General features: G+C 36.7%; 1 protein-coding gene across 1 annotated transcript in view; it reads left to right on the top strand.

Annotated features, from left to right (window-relative positions):
• Positions 1 to 17,716, top strand: part of APOB (apolipoprotein B) — a 63,373-nt gene that overhangs the window by 24,188 nt on the left and 21,469 nt on the right. Inside the window, 8 exon segments of the mRNA XM_080388087.1 lie at positions 885 to 1,060; positions 1,196 to 1,383; positions 1,648 to 1,793; positions 4,131 to 4,507; positions 5,411 to 12,991; positions 13,822 to 13,936; positions 14,781 to 14,964; positions 16,069 to 17,716. Of these exon segments, the coding sequence (XP_080244213.1) occupies positions 885 to 1,060; positions 1,196 to 1,383; positions 1,648 to 1,793; positions 4,131 to 4,507; positions 5,411 to 12,991; positions 13,822 to 13,936; positions 14,781 to 14,964; positions 16,069 to 17,716 (10,415 nt within the window).

Here is a 17,716-nt window from a genome sequence, read left to right as displayed (position 1 = left end):
TGTGTTTGGCTCTAAAAACGTTATTACATCTCCCCATGAAGAAATCTAATTCCACTCAATAAGTAACAAAACCAAAAATAACTGAGAGCTTCCTGTAAAAATTCCCACGCTTCACGATGAGAATATTTCCGGGAACATCTACAGGGGAGCTAACAAAAATGTTCAGCCTGCCAGGGTTTCTAAAATTGTCTGCCTCACAAGCCCATAGTGAAATGAGCTGATCGCATTCTTTAATAAACCTCAATCTTCCATGGAATTCTGTGATCTTGATGGTGCCCCAGGGAGTCTTTGTCTTTGCTGTTCATGCAGAATTGCCTCTGATATCAGTAGGAGCTTTGGACAGATGTCAGGGACCTCAATTCCCTTTCATTTGCACTAACATAATATTAGAAGTTTTCTCAAGTCAACAAAGTTACAAAGATACAAAATAAATGCGAATAAAGGAAAATGAAACCCAGTAGCATAATATATTTTGTCAAGCATTTTGTTTCTGTGTGATTCATGGCTACAGTCTGAATCCTTAGTAGAGAATTCAGCTTGAGTAAGAAGTTCAAAATTTGGTTCAGGTACAACTTTATCAAGACAGGCTCATATTTCAATCCATTTCAGTATTTTGAAATTAATATGGAATTATTGTTGTGTGTATCTGCACAGTAACATTGTAATAATTTATCATAAATTTCCCATAATAACTAGCAGAAGCTGAAAACATTGATTGAATTGGAACAGAGTTTACAAGTTTGATCAGTCAATTTTTTTATAACCCATATTATGCCTTTACTATGGATTTAAATGCTGGAATTGCTCCTGAAACGTAAGTGAGAAGTTAGAGTAAAATGCTTTATATTTATATAAAAAGAAAAATTTATGTTTTGCTTTCACAGTTATGCTGGAATGGAAGAGGCAATGTTAAGAGGCACAATTTCTATTCCTCGCCTGAAAACTGAACTTAGAACTGAAGCCCTGGTTAATTATTCACCAACCAAAGGATATCTTCAGATAAGCTCAGCTGCAACAACTCATGGAAACTCCATTTCAGAAAGAGTTCTTCTCAGATATGGTAGGGGAAAAAATATGATCCATGTTGTACAACCTATAAATTTAAACATCTTGTTACATTAGTTTATAGTATATCCTTAAATATGATAGGGATATTACTAAACTTACCCTTTTCTTTTAAATTAATGATTTTCAGATTCTGAGAAAGTTGAACTTGAGTGGAATTCAGGTGCCAGTGCTGCTGTGAAAAAAATGTCTTCTGGCTTCCCAGTTGACTTTTCAGACTACCCAAAAGCTTTAGAGAAGCATGCCAACGAACTGCTGGATCGGAAAGTGGCTCATACAGATATGACACTGCGGCATATTGTGTTACAGTTTATCGTGGTATGTTTCAACCTACAGTAGATGTTACAGCTTGACCACATAGCCCTGGCGAATTCTTGCCTCCCTCATGGAAGCCAGAATCATAACTACTTGTAAAAGCACTCATCAGACTGAATAAGATGTGTATTTCCAACTTTGATCAAACCAGTCACTTCATCAGATGCCTAGGGCTTAGTATATGGATAGTTGAAATAGCTCTCAGATAACTTCCTAGGAAGTCCTAAACTTGTTATTCACTTTGAAAACCTCGTCTCCTCATTGCAGGCAACCAACACCTGGCTGCAAAAGGCATCAAAAGATGTACCCTATGCCCAGACTCTGCAAGACAAACTAAGTGGACTGCAGGAACTGAACATTCAGAAAATTAACCTGCCTGTAATTACCATTCCAGAAGAATTTTTCCTGAAAAGGTAGGGAGAGAAATTAGGATAGTCACACAGGAAATGGAAAATAAATATTTATTCATATTTTTGTGTTATTTTATTTTACATCATTTTATAAATAGCATGGAATTGCTGTAAACATTAGCATAAAATTGGAATCATAACAATTTTAAGATCATTGAGATGAAATTATGTGGAGGAAATGATGCATGTCTTTAATACAGATTTGACTTTACAGCAGTCACTCCTGCAGTATATGAATATATCCTGAAGTATTGTGTTATATAGTAATGAGAACTGAACAAAACCACAGTGTTCAACAATCTTTACTCTAAGCCACAGAACTAGTGAAGCCAAGTTTCCCATCAGTTTGTGTCCTGCATTCCTACAGACCCTTTGTCTTTGGCCATAAACCTAATATCTCTACTTTTTCCTGTGCAGTCCTATTGGACAGTTCTTCTTCCCATTCCCCTACACATACTGGTTGAACTCCACCAGTATAGTACCCTGACCTCTTCCCATGTCTGACTCCATCTGTCACTTGCTCAAAGGCAACACATGCCATGGTTGTGCACATATGGACTGGATGCTTGCACTAGTTCAGGCCATCTCCTCCACTTAATAGAGAGTTTCACAGAACTTTCGTGAATCTAATTGCCCCTGAGGCTTTTGCCCTTTTGTCACATTAGATAGAAATCATTCAATATGCTAAAAATTTCTAAGAAGTAGGGTTTGACAAACAAAAAGAGAGACTGGAAGGCAGTATGTCTCTTCTGTTTCTAGGAAATTAGACTGTAAGTCAGCCAGAGTGGATCTAGACTTTAAAATGCTCATGCACATGCCACAATTTGCTCTCATTACATTATGTTCCTAGCACATACTGTTCTTGCCATTCAGTGTTAATATCACATTGTTTCTCTGCCTCTGCATAAGAATACAAGGAACAGCACTGATTGATAGTATATTCAGAATACACCCACAGCTACTACTGTGATAAATAGAAACATGTCTGTATGGTTTTCCCATGAGCTAGGGAAATATTGATGACTGTAAATGTAAAGGACAACAGAAGTTAGTGTAAAATTGGATTACAAAACCAGATGGAAAACAGTCTTGCATTTTATCTCTTGGCACTGTTTTTCCATGTACTATCTTTCACTGTGGTAAAATGAAACTGTATGTTAATGACATATATCTTTTGTTGCTTCCATTGTGTTCCTAAGCTACATATAAGGAAAAACCTGTTTTTTCTCCTGGATTCTTATCAGCAGTGCACATTATAATAATAATAATAGGAATTTCTACTGCTCTGTGATGTTGCTTTTTTAACCACTTGGTGTAAAGGAACAAATTTCAAAAATGTTTCCTTAATTTTCATTTTAGAGTAGCTCTAAGTGTAAAAAAGAAGATTTTGTAATATAAAAGACCAGTTAGGCAAACAAGAAAAGTATCTTTGCCAGCTTATTGTTCATGCACAAATTAAGGCCGTTTCCTCCTCTTTTGCCTTTTTGTTATTACACTTTTTCCCCACAAGCTTTTCAGCTGATGATCCATTTTTTCCAGTCCTAACTCCTGGTCAAATGGTTAGATTTTTATTTATCTTTTATTCAGAATAAATGAATGCTGAATATTTGGATGAAACTTTTGACATGCTTATCATTAGAAGGATAAATTCTTTATAATTTATTTTCTTACAACTTCTAATACTAATAAGATGTTTTGTGCATTTCTGTAAGAATACATCACTTTTTTAAGGACATAATCACCTTTCTCTGGTACTCAGCATGCCACATTGCAGAAGTGTGGCAGGTTTTTTTGGAGATATTTTTGCCTATGTATCAGCTATTTCCATTCATATTCCTTCATTTTGAGGATCATTTTCATGCCAATACATCTCTTTATTAATGTTCATAAAGCCCATTTGGATTCTCAGAGCAGAAAATCAAATACAAGATTCATAACTTTTCTATGTTTAGCCCCTTGAATGACACTCTCCACCTGTGAGCTAAAGTTAGTTAAGCTCTGAACAAATCGTGAACCTTTGTATTCTAATGCAAGGTCTTACAGAAATAATGTGTTTCTGGGCTACTTGACCTATGATTCTCCCTGATTATGGAATAAAAGGAAAAAACATTGACAGAAATCACTGATATCAAAAGTGCTTTCAATAAATTCTGATAGATAAGTGCTTAAAAAATGTTGATAATAATACACGATCATTAGATTTCTGTCTAAACCTAAAGTGAGGACATTGATATAGGCATGTAAGTAAGCTCAGTACCATGGGAGTAGTAGGAATCATAGAAATTTCTATATATGTTTTGTGGACTTAGAGTTTCTAATAGAATAACTTTTATTTTCTAGTGAAGGCCGGATCAGATACAACCTAAATAAAAACAGTTTTCTAATTAATATCCCGTTGCCATTTGGTGGAAGATCATCCCATGACATAAGGGTGCCACAGACTGTTAAAACACCTCCTCTGGTAATGGAGTCAATGGGAATAAGTGTGCCATCTCAGGAGTACAGAATTCCAACATTTACTGTTCCAGAATCCTATCCTCTTCGTGTGCCTCTACTTGGCACTTTAGAGGTCTCTGCTAATGTGTACAGCAACTACTACAACTGGACAGCAGCGTACACTTTGGCTAATAGCACCACAGAGAAAGCATCCAGCATAAGAACTACTTATACCACAAATGCTGATTCAGTTTTTGAGCTACTTTCCTACAGTGTGAAAGGTAAGAATGTGTGCTAATACTGCAACATTGGCAAAACTATTTTAATGTCTTTATTTTCCATGTGTCAGGTACAGCACATTCATTTTCCTGCCGCTTATTTAAAGAAAGGTGTTGTATAATCTCAAATAACTTTCTCTTTGTTTTTAAAGATATTATGTGAGTCTGTATATTCAGGCACTAAAGGTTAAGTCAGTTTAATTCAATAAAGACTTTTAAGGTCCATATTTTCCTAGATATTTCCTTCTGAAGAAAAAGTCCTTCAAAACTGAAGGCATGATTCTACAGTTGAGTATCTGACAAGTGTTTTCAAAATCAGGTCTACGGGTGTATGTGTAGGTATGCCCACAGTTTATTTCTCGCTCTGTTTTTATATATATATTTAAATATATAATGACTACATAGCAGTTATTCTGGACTCAGACTGGATAGGTCTTAAGATTGGTATTTTCAAATTAGTGCCTTTAAAATTGCGGCATGAGTTCTCAAATTACAAAAGGACGAGCTAACTTTAGTCTTTTCTAAACTCCCCACCATAAATGAAGCATGATAAAGAAGATATAAAAACCCAGCAATATTAGATATGGGTTATTCTTGAAAGCATATCTTCTTAATTTAAGTTTAAATAATGACATAACTTCCTGTAGTTTCACAGATTCATATTTAGTAATGTAGAGATTTAATTTATTCATACCTTAAGACTTTAGCTCGAAATATCAAAATAACAATTTTTACAGAAATATTCAAGATTAACCAAAACACTTTTACCTTTATAAGCAAAATGGTATAATAAAAGTAATTACAATTCAAGCAGTAATATAAAAGCTTAGTGATATCAGACAAAGCCTTAACAACAAAAACATATATGTCACATCATTATCTTTTGTTTCCTTTTTCCTGCTTCAGGTTCTGGAGAAGCATCATATAATAGAAATGGATTCACCTGCACGTATGAAAATCACCTGAAGCACAGACTCTTAACATCAGTTTTTAAGTTGGCCAGGACAAAGAGTTATGAACTCGGTCCAGTTGCAAACTACACCATGTCACTTACGGCATCCAGTACTCTGGGTCCTCAGCTTTCATTTTCTGGTGATATTGTTTCTGAAAAGACAAATAATGTGAATATCAATAACATCAAGATGGAAGGGCAGCTGGAAGTGGCTTCTATCTTTGCAAGAGGCATTTACACTCTGTCAAGCTCATACAATGAAAAGAGACGGGTTTTAGAAGGAAAATCAAATGTGAAGTTGGATTCTTCTTACCTTCAGGCTACCAATCAGATATCTGGCAGATATAGTGATGATTTATTTTCCATTACTTCAGTTTCTGATGTACAAGGCGGACTATTAAAGAACACAGCTTCACTGAAATATGAAAACAGCCAGCTGAAAATGACATCTGAAACAAATGGGAGGTATCGACATATTGTAGGTGTCAATAAGCTTGAATTAATTTTGTCAAACAAGATGGCAGCGCTTCGATCTGAGTACCAAGCCACTTACAAGCAAACCCAGTATTACGCCTTGCTTGCAGGTTCTCTCAATTCTCAGGATCTTGTTTTCAACACTGATATCTCTGTGACCGATCAAAGGAATCGGGCTGCACATAAATCATCACTCAGTGTAAATCAGTATGGTCTAGCCAGCAGCGCAACCACAAATGTGCAGTTTAGCCCATTGACAATGCAGAGCGAAATGAATGCCAAACTTGATACTGCTGGAGGCTCCATGTCCCTGTCTTCTTCTGGGCGCTATGGTAAAAACAATGCAAAATTCAATCTGGGTGGAAGGGTGAGCCTAACGGAAATAACGCTGGGAAGTGAATATCAGAGTACAGTTCTGGGTATAGACAGCAAACACGTTTTAAATTTCAGAGTTAATAGAGAAGGACTAAAGTTTTCAAATAATTTGCAAGGATCATTCAAAGAGATTAAGTTGGAATACACAAACGACTTGAATATTCCTGGATTATCCTTAACATTTGCTACAAAGTTAGACAACAGCTTCAGCTTTGACAAGTTCCACAAGCATGTTTTTGACCTACAACTGCAGCCTACCTCACTTACAGCTAAACTGAGCAATAATATTAAATATACTAAAACAGAAGTTTCCAACAAAGCCGAATTGATTCTCAAGCCTCTGAAGCTGAACTTGGGTGGCAATGTCAGAGGAGCCTATGGAGCAGACGAAATAAGGCATACCTACACATTTACATATGCTGATCTAGCTGCAAACTTTAAAACAGATACAGTAGCAAATGTTCAAGGTGCAGCACTGAGTCACAGAGTAGATCTGAATGTGGCAGGACTTGCTTCCTCAGTTACTATGAACACAAACTGTGATTCCAAGTCTCTCCGTTTCAGCAATGCTGTGCGTTCCACTGTGGCCCCCTTTGCTGTCACTGCTGACATACATACCAATGGTAACGGGAAGCTGATTGCTATGGGTGAACATACAGGAGACCTTTACAGCAAATTCCTACTTAAAGCAGAACCTCTTGCTTTCACATTCTCCCATGATTACAGAGGATCTACCAGTCATAGCTTGAAGTCTAGAGGAAGGTATACTACCCTACTTGATAACAAAGTTCATATGCTTTTTACTCCATCAGAGCAGTCAAGTGCCTGGAAAATGAAAAGTCAGCTAAACAATAATGTATATTCACAAGATCTCAGTGCTTACAATGATGAAGAAAAGACCGGTGTTGAACTTAGTGGAAGAGCTTTAGCAGATCTCTCTGTAATGGATACATCAGTCGTGCTACCATTCACATCTGAAGAAGTTAATTTTATTGATGTATTGGGCCTCAGAGACAGTGTGTCAGAGCCCCAGGAATTCAGCATCTCTGGCTTTGTGAAGTATGACAAAAATGAAGATATGCATGTTATTAACCTACCATTCTTGGAACATTTGCCAGTTTACTTTGAACAAGTCAGAGGCACCATACTATCCACACTACAGGCCATACAAACTTATCTGAAGAACATTAACATAGAACAACATATGAGAAAATACAAGGCAGCTTTGGATAAACTCTCACAGCACATCAATGATTACATGGACAAATTAGATATGAAGGGCAGAGTTAGCAGCATGAAAAATAATTTGGTTGCTTTTACAAAGGAATACAAAATAACATCTGATGATATCCAAATTATGCTGGGAAAAGCCGTGGACAGTCTTCAAGGAATACTGTCTCAGCTGCACGACTATCTGATACAAATTGAGCAATACATCAAAGATCATTCTGAGCAGTTTGACATTAAAGCCCTTATTGCACAGTTTCTTGACCAAGTAGTTGAAACAATGACAGCTCTAGATAGCAAATATAACATAAGAATGACTGTAGTTGACATTATTCAAAAATTGCAATTTTTTTTTCACCAGTATTATCCTAGCAAAATTGGAAGCAGCACTTTGGCTTGGATTAAAAATGTAGATGATGAGTATAGGATTACAGCTAGGATAGAGGAAAACATAGAACAACTCAAGATTCAGATTCAGAATATTGATGTCAGACACATTGCAGAAAACTTGAAACAGCAGATTAAAATGTTTGATGCTAAAGAAGTTTTAGAAAAATTGAAGCATTCATTACCAATTGAAAAAATTAATGAAGTTCTTGAACAAATCAAAGACTTTATTCTAAATTGGATGGATGAATATGAAGTGTCTGAGAAGATTAATGCTTTCCAAGGTCATATGCACAAACTGATTATAAAATATGAAATTGATAAGCAGGTATATTTTTTAATGGACAGAATGATAGAACTGCTTAACCAGTACAGAATAAAAGAAACTGTCCAGAAACTGACCATCTACTTGAAAAATATTGATATAAAGTCATGCTTTGATAAAGTTGTTGCTTTTATTGATGATGCTGTCAAGAAAGTGCAAACCTTTGATTATGAGATGATGATAAAGGAAGTCAACAAGTTCCTTGACATGATTATTAAAAAGCTCAAGTCTTTTGACTATAACCAGTTTGTTGATGACACAAATAACAAAATCCGAGAAGTGACCCAGAAAATAAATGAAGAACTCAGAAATCTAGAACTTCCACAGAAAGCAGAAGCACTGAAACAGTATATGAAAGATTTTAGAGCTGTCATTTCCAAATACATGGAACAACTGAAGGACACCAAGCTTGCTGCAATAATTAACTGGTTCAAGGAGCTTATAAACTCAACAACATTTGCTAATCTGAAAGCTAAGTTAAATGAACACCTGGAAGACCTGCGAGAGAGGATTTCTGAAATGGATATTTCCCAGGAATTCCAGTGGTATCTTCAGAAGATAAGCCAATTCTACAATTCTGTTGTCCTATACATTTCTGAGCAGTGGAACAAAGTTTTCAAGAAAATCATTGCTTTGGCTGAAGAGTATGATCTAAAAAAATGGGTTGAAAATTTAAATCAGGTTGTTGAAACAGGATTTAAAGTCCCTGAAATCAGAACTGTTATAGTCACTATACCTGCCTTTGAGGTTAGTCTCCGAAGTCTTCGGGAAGCAACATTTCAAACACCAGAGTTCATTGTTCCACTGACTGATCTGCATATTCCCTCCTATGAGATAAATATTAATAGACTAAAGGACATGAAAATCCCAATGAAATTTACTACCCCAGAATTTACAGTTCTAAATACCTTTAAAGTTCCTTCCTATACAATTGACTTGAATGAGATTAAACTTCAAATTGTGGGAACAATAGACAAGATCATGTCTGGTGAATTTCAGCTGCCAGCCATTGATTTGTATTTTAAGGATCTGAAGATGAGGGATATACCTTTTTCCGACATTTCTTTCCCAGAAATCCAAATGCCTCAGTTTCAAATACCAGAATTATTGGTTCCAAAGCTAAATCTAAATGAGTTCCAGATTCCTAGCATGAAGATACCAGAGTTCCAGCTTCCACGTATCCCACATACTGTGACTGTCCCTACATTTGGGAAATTGTCTGGTGCTTTCAAATTCACCTCTCCATTCTTTATACTGTCTACGCAAGCTGAGGTTCATAATACTACAACATCTGAAAACAGTCCAGAATTTGTGACCTCCCTTTCAGCTCAAACAACATCCAAATTAGACTTCCTAGTTTTTAGTGTTATTGCAGATTCACGTCTCTCAGCCCCTGAGATGAAACAGCTGAACCTTAAAAATTCCATGAAGGTAAACCACAGGTTCCTTAAAGTTGACCACACCCATGAAGTGGTATTTTTAGGGACTTCGGTAGAAGGTGAAGCTGAAACTAGAGCAAATTTATATACAACAAAAAATTCAATAGAACTACAGAATAATTTAATGGTCAAGCTGCAAAGAAAAATTTGGATGCAGAGTGGAACAGCATATTCCCACAGACTGAATATTCCACAAACCGGTTTCTCTAGCCAGGCTGATCTGGTCAATAATATGACAACAGAGGTAGAAGCAGGACACATATCATTTACCTCCACTGGCAAAGGAAACTGGAAATGGGCTTCTCCTAATTTCTCTGATGAAGGCACTCAGGATTCACATGCTACTTTCAGGGTTGAGGGCCCCATTATTACATTTTCTGCCAACAACAGAATAAATGATAAGTACCTGAAAGTCAACCAAGCCATGAGATATGAATGTGGTCTCCTAAATTATGCAAAACTTCAGATTCAGTCTGAAATTGAGTCACACCGTGTTGGACGTAGTGTTCTGAATGTAAAAGGCACAGGACAGCTTGGAGGAATGAAAGTAGAATTAACAGGCTCTCACAATGCTCGGCTCAATGGACGGATTACTGGAACTGTAAATAATGAGGTTTCCTTCTTGGCACAGCTTTTTGAGATTCGTCTATTAACAAACAATGATGGAAATGTGAAAATCAGCTTCCCGATGAAATTGACTGGCAAAATTGACTTCCTGAATAACTATGGTTTTGCACTCAGTTCCTCTGTTCAGCAGGTCAGCTGGCAAGCTACTGGCAGGTTCAATCAGTACAGATATTCCCATAATATGTCTGCTGGCAACAATCATGACAGAATTGAAGCTCATGTTGCAATGGATGGAGATGCCAACCTGGACTTCCTAAATATTCCTCTAACCATTCCTCAGCTTCAGGTTCCCTACACTGGAATCAAAACTCCTCAGCTCAAAGATTATTCACTGTGGGAACAGGTAGGTCTGAAGGATTTATTGAAGACAACAAGACAATCCTTTGATTTAAATTTGAATGCTCAGTATGAGAAAAACAAAGACATACATGTAATCCCACTTCCTTTAGCAACAGTGCATGAAGCCCTTAATAAATACATCACTTTCTTCAACAAGCATTTTGAGAGAGGAAGAAACACCGCTTTAGATTTTCTCACAAAGTCATATAATGAAGCCAAAACAAAATTTGACAAATACAAAATACAGACATCACTGAACAAACTACCACGGACCTTCAAGATTCCAGGATACACCATTCCAATTTTGAATATTGAGGTTTCTCCTTTTACTGCTGAGATGCCAGCCTTCGGTTACATGCTACCAAAAGAAATAAGCACAACGGGATTCACAGTCCCATTTGTTGGCTTTTCAGTGCCATCTTACACACTAGTCTTGCCTTCTCTGGAGCTTCCAGTCCTTCATGTCCCACAGGACCTACGTACTCTAAAGCTTCCTAAATTCAGAATCAACAACCCATCAAACCACATCTTAATTCCTGCCATGGGAAACATTACTTATGACTTCTCATTTAAATCCAGTGTGATCACTTTAACTGCAAATGCTGGGCTGTTCAATCAGTCAGATATTGCTGGGCAACTCAGCATCTCTTCCTCTTCTGTCATCGATGCACTGCAATTTAAGCTGGATGGTTCAACAAGTTTGACAAGAAAAAGGGGGTTGAAGCTAGCCACAGCATTGTCCCTGAGTAATAACAAATATCTAGGAGGAAATCATGACAGCACTATTAGTCTCACAAAAAGGAACATGGAAGCTTCAGTGGTAACAAATGCAGAAATCAGAATACCAGTTTTAAAAATGAATTTCAGCCAAGAACTTTCTGGAAACACTAAGTCTAAGCCCACTCTTTCCTCAGGGCTAAAACTGACGTATGATTTTAATACTCCTAAATATGGCACCAGTGCTAAGGGAGGAATTGCTCACAAACTTGTGTTAGAGAGCCTTACGTCTTACATATCAGTGGAAACTTCTACAAATGGGGATATTGATGGAGTATTTTACACTGGAAATGCATTTTCTGGAAGTCTAGACCATGAGGCAAACACCTATCTGAATGCTAATGGAGCCCGGTCATCTCTCAAGCTTGAAGCCCACTCCAAAGTAGATGGATTCTGGAACAGTGAAATGAAAGAAATACTTGCAGTTGAAGCATCTGCCCGTCGTGTTTATGCAGTGTGGGAGCACAATGGGAAGAACTATGCACAATATACACCTCTTTTGACAACAACAGGGGCTCAGAGATGCAAAGCAACCTTAGAGCTGGCTCCTTGGATTATATCAGCAGATCTTCAGATTCAAGCCACTCAGCCAAATCCCTTCCTGGACACAGCCTCAGTTAATCAAGTTGTCATAGTGAAAATCAGTACTGCAAGCCAGAAAGTTGGCTGGAAGGGTGAAGGACAAATTCAGTCATTATCTCTCAGTCATGATATGCAGTTATCAAATGAAAAATCAAAGGCAAAGTTTGATATTTCTGGATCTTTAGAAGGATACATGGACTTCCTCAAAAACATGAAGTGTCCCATTGCTGAGAAAAGCTTATGGGATATCTTGAAGTTGGACATCACTACCAGTGCTGACAGAAAACAGTACTTAAATGGTTCAGCATCCCTTGTCTATACAAAGAGTGATGATGGCTACTTTTTCCCCATACCTATGAATAAGCTGACTGATGGCTTCACTTTCAGAATTCCTGAGTTACACCTAAAGACTCCAAGCCCTATTCTCAGCACTCCAGAGTTCAGAGTTCCTTTCACCACTCTCCAGGTCCCAGCATATACCATTGACTTGCATAACATAAAAATTCCACAGACACTAAACACAATGCCATTTGATGTCAATCTACCCACACTGCCAAAACTAAGATTCCCCAAAGTGAATGTGGGAGCCAATTATATTACATTAGAAGAATATAAAATACCATATTTCGAGGTGACGATACCTGAATACCAAATAACTGTGTCTCAATTCACACTTCCAAAGACTATTTCTCTTGGCAGTTTCCATGTAGATCTGGATGAAGTAGCTAATAAGATTGCAGATTTTGATCTACCTACAATTACAATTCCTGAACAGAAAATTGAGATCCCCTCTCTCAAAATATCCTTGCCTGCTGGAATTTACATCCCATCATTTGGTGCCTTGACTGGATCTTTCAAAGTTGCTTCCCCTTTGTACAATGTCACCTGGAGAACAGACTTAACAAACAAAAAAGACTCTTTTGAACAGTCCATTGACTCTACCTGCAGCTCAACATTGCAGTTCCTGGAATATGACTTGAATGGTAAGACATTAAAATTCTATATGCCACGATTTAGGGGAAATACTGTGTAACTGGGTTTTTTTCAGGTTTTTTTTCCCCTAGTATTTTACATATGAACATGTTGCCATCTATTTAGCATTGACAATAGATTATACTTCTTTTATCATCAGAAGTATTTTTTCATAAATTGTTATCAAAGTCTCAGTCAGTCACCCTGAAGGCTCATGACTAGACGTACGTATAACTATTGTCATACTGTGGAAAAAAATGGAAAAGATCTCTTTTCTGTGTAGCAGCTGCTTGCTTTAAATTGTGGACAACATAAAATTCCCCCATTACTTCAGATAGTACATGTTAAGGAGAAGGCAGGCTGACTTTTTATCTATTTCAATTCAGACAAAGAAATGCCTATCTTTTTCCTTAGGAAGTAAGCATATTTGATTGAAAAAAATATTTCAACTCTGAAAACTCTGGAGTCCCATATAGCATAGAGTTCTAGGTTTTATCATAATACTAAAAATATACATGAGAATAAAATTCTAAACTCTCAACAAATTAGAATCCCCATTTATGATCTGCATGAATGCATTATGTTATATCCATGTTGCTATAAATATAGGAAAAAACCTGAATTTTAAAATATTCTGGTTGAACAAATAATTTCATGGGGTTTTTTATTTGGGGCGCTATGGGCATTCAGTTTCTTGATGCATAAGTTTCCATACTACTGAAACGCCCATGAACTGTCTGTCTAACATACAACTGGATGTCTTAACGTACAACTGGATATGTATTTTATATTGTTTGCTGGTAAATTCTGGAAATACACGCAACTGAAATCTCTTTCACAGTTGTTTCAAACTACAAATACGAAGAAGGCATGTTTGTTATGAAGACAACTGGCAGCTTTTCACATCGTGACATGAGCGCAAACTTCAAGGAAGATCTTACTATTTCAGGAATTAGGTAAAGATTTGCTTTAATAATATAATTTATAATAGACAAAATTGCCAATGATGATTGTTGCTTTGAACTCTAATATGCCAGAGTGCTTTGCTGTAATTAATGAGAATGTATGTAGCTACCCTGTCATTGTCAGCTGTGCCTTTTCCCCTCTCAAGATATCCGGAAAGCTGTTTCTTCCTAGCATTTCTAGAATATCTTTTCTCAGCTGACCCATTTCAGAAACGTGCTGAGATACAAACACAGTATTTTATAATCAGAGCAGTTCTGGATCTGACCATCAACATTGTTTTGGTTTTTTTGCATTGGATCCCTCTGTCACCACAAGCCATTAAAGAGTATTTTTTATTCAAAAGTACCGGTACTAGGGATTACAGAGCTGGCCTTCTAGCTGCCTGTTTTGCTCTGTGAGTGTTGTGTTGGTATATCCAAAGGACAGTGTCTGTGAAGGCAAGTACAAATGTAGATAAAAAATACTGCCCATAATTGTGTTGATGGAAAAAATTTCAGTCAGCTTGCAGAAGTCTGTAGAAAGCTGACAGTGGTACAGCTGCAGGTTATGTTTTACTGCCCCATTTTAATGAAAATTCTGAACATAGCTCAATATAGTTTTATCTAAAACATTAAAATTTGAGTGATGTGAAGTTTTGAATGTGTTAGGCTAAATCCTAAGAAACGTGGATAGTAAACCCCTACATTTTCTTATGATTACAAAGGCATTATTTACATACATACATACATATATATATATATATATATAAATAACAGGTGGTATTGGATTTAGACATACTCTATTGGCTTGTGCTTTGTACATTCCTTCATAGCTATGTATTCACTGTTGTTGTAGTGACATGGCCAACACTGCATCACTAGACATCATCAGCCCAGCTTTTACAGACATTCATTTGCGTTATGAAGAGACTGACAGTGGCTCATCTGGCTCAGTATCTTCACCTTCTGCTGGGACCTTGGGCTATCTCATTGAATTGGACACTGATGTTCCCATGGCGAAAGTTTACTACCGAACTCGGGTAAGTCTGATATGAGCAATTAAAAGGAAAAAGGTTAAGTGTGGTCAAAGGAAAAGTTCCCTTTTAAAGTTTGTGTGTATATATTTTGAGACATAAATTAACCACCCTTTGTCCAAAGAAAAAATAAATTCTCAGTAATTAAAGTTTTTGTTTCCTACACTGGACTTCCTAATACTAAAGAACCTGCATGGACAGGCTGTTTCAGCTCCTCCACACAGTTAATTTTGCCTTCTCCTATGATCAAGAAAACACACCCACTGAAAGTGAAAAAAGTATAAAGCCATTTTTTCATAAGACACCCATCAGGTTTAATGTATACCCATCAGGCTACTTATAATTACTACATAAGTGGCCATTGTAGGAATCAGGCCACTGAAAGAGGTCAGACCATCTGTAGATTGTCTTTTTAATCCATTATATCATAATACTTTATAAGAATTAAAAACTTTACTATATTTGCTAACCAAACATGATATTATTATTGGCATACTACAACAATTTCAAAGTTAAAATGTTATCTTCCAAAATTATATACTAATTTAGGAATCACAAGCAACTCATAATTCACTATCTACTACTGAAAAGTGGAAAATTTATTTATGTAAATAGATTCTCATTCAAGGATCTTTACTCTGAGGAACTCTCTAAGTTGTCTCATTGATTTAAATTATTACAAAATGAAATCATTTAATCTTTTCATATGAAGAAAATGCTTTTTGGATTCACTTTAAATGATTCCAAGAATGAGCAGAAGGCTTATTTTCCCAAGTAGTTCACATGTCTTATGAGACATGGCAGGCATTTAATACAAAGGAAAGAAAAATATTATTTGCAGTCAAATTTTTAAAAAAAGACCCCACTAAGATATGTTCTGGTCTTGCTAATTTGAAGAGGCACAAAACAGATTGCTATAGTACAATTCCTTCCAAAACAACCTCTCAGGATGAGAACAAGCACAAGGTAGACAAAAAATATTAGTGTATTTGTCCTAATATATAATAAAATTAAAGATGCAAAATGAGAATGTTGAAATACACTCATAAACAATATCGAATTTGTTTTATATACAAGTTACCTTTTTCTTATCCTGTTCTATATTTTCAGTCTGCTCCTCAGAAGGACATTGACATATTAAAAATTGAAACATCCTTCAAGAAACCTGACATGATTCAAATTAAATTCAACTGGAAGGAGGATGCTGCCAAAGACTTGCTGTTGGGTCTAAAAGAAAAAGTACCTAAATTGACCAATGCAATCTATAGGTATGTTAATCAGTATCATAAGGAGCATATGGGACTGGAAATGAGTGCTGCCACCTTAAAGATGAAAAATATCATGCAGACTAATGCTGACAAAGCATACACGTTTGCTGTAAACCAAATAGATCAAATAGATGCTCAGTTTCGCACAGCTGCCAATGAGGCCTCTGGCAAATATCAGGTGATGAAAGTCAAAGCTAAACAGCTATATCAAAAAGCAGCAGATCAAGCTGAACAGTTTGACTATCAAAGAATAAAATCAAAGCTTTTGGATGCTATAATTGACATAATAGAAGAGTATCACAAGAGGATAAAGCACCAAATTGACTCAGCCATTGAATTCCTGAAGACCACAAAATTCCAGGTCCCTGGGCTGTCTGAAAAGTACACTGGTGAAGAAATATACCTCATGACTACAGAGAAGGCAGCAAAAACTACTGATTTATACCTTTCTAAACTTCAGGAGTACTTTGATGCCTTGATTGCAGCTATCAATGAGCTGGAAGTCAGAGTTCCTGCTTCTGAAACAATTCTTAGAGGTCGTAATGTACTTGATCAAATTAAAGAAATGTTGAAACATTTGCAGGAAAATATCAGGCAGACATTTGCTACTCTCCAGGAAGCTGACTTTGCAGGAAGGCTTAAGCAACTGAAACAAGTAGTGCAACAAGTTTTTCAGAAGGTAGAAGAAATGGTTAGAAACTTGCAATCCAAAAATTTTGAAGACCTCAAAGTCCAAACACAACAGCTGTACAAAGATGCAATAGCTTCAGACTATGCACAGAAACTGAGATCCTTGGCAGAAGATATTAAAAAATTCATTACTCAGTTTAAAGATTTTAGCCAGAAGACATTCAAGGACCTTTCAGAAAAGCTACGGCAGCTGCTCCTCTCTGTAAAGGCACTGAGGGAGGAATATGTTGATCCAACTGCACTTGGATGGTCAGTGAAATACTATGAGGTGGAAGACAAGCTACTAGGATGGCTGAAGAATCTAATAGACACACTAGCGGACTGGCACAACAAGTATGTTGGAGATCTTGCTGACTCACTTACACACCTGACAGACCAAGTAAATGAACTGGTGGAAAACTACAGCCAGGAATATTATGACCTTATAACTGATATTGAAGGAAAAGGAAAACAGAAGATCATGGAGCTCTCTGCTGCTGCTCAGGAAAAAATCCAGTATTGGTCTGCAGCAGCTAAGAAGAAAATCAATGAACATAACAAGCAAGTCAAAGAAAAACTCCAGGAGATCTATGGGCAGCTTAGTCATTCCCAAGAAAAGCTAATCAGTGAGGCCAAAAAGTTAATTGATCTAACTATAGAAAAATACTCTGCATTCCTGCAATATATCTCAGAACTTCTTTATCGGTTTGAGCAAGTAACAGCTGAAAGCATAAAACCATATATAGCTGTTCGTCAAGGAGAGCTTAGAATAGATGTGCCCAAACCATCTGACTGGCAGTCCATTTACCAAAGGCCCCAAA

The sequence above is a fragment of the Falco punctatus genome (assembly GCF_963210335.1).
Source record: "Falco punctatus genome assembly, chromosome: 5".
NCBI classification, from domain to species: Eukaryota; Metazoa; Chordata; class Aves; order Falconiformes; family Falconidae; genus Falco; species Falco punctatus.
This window is presented reverse-complemented; position numbering and strand designations above follow the sequence as displayed.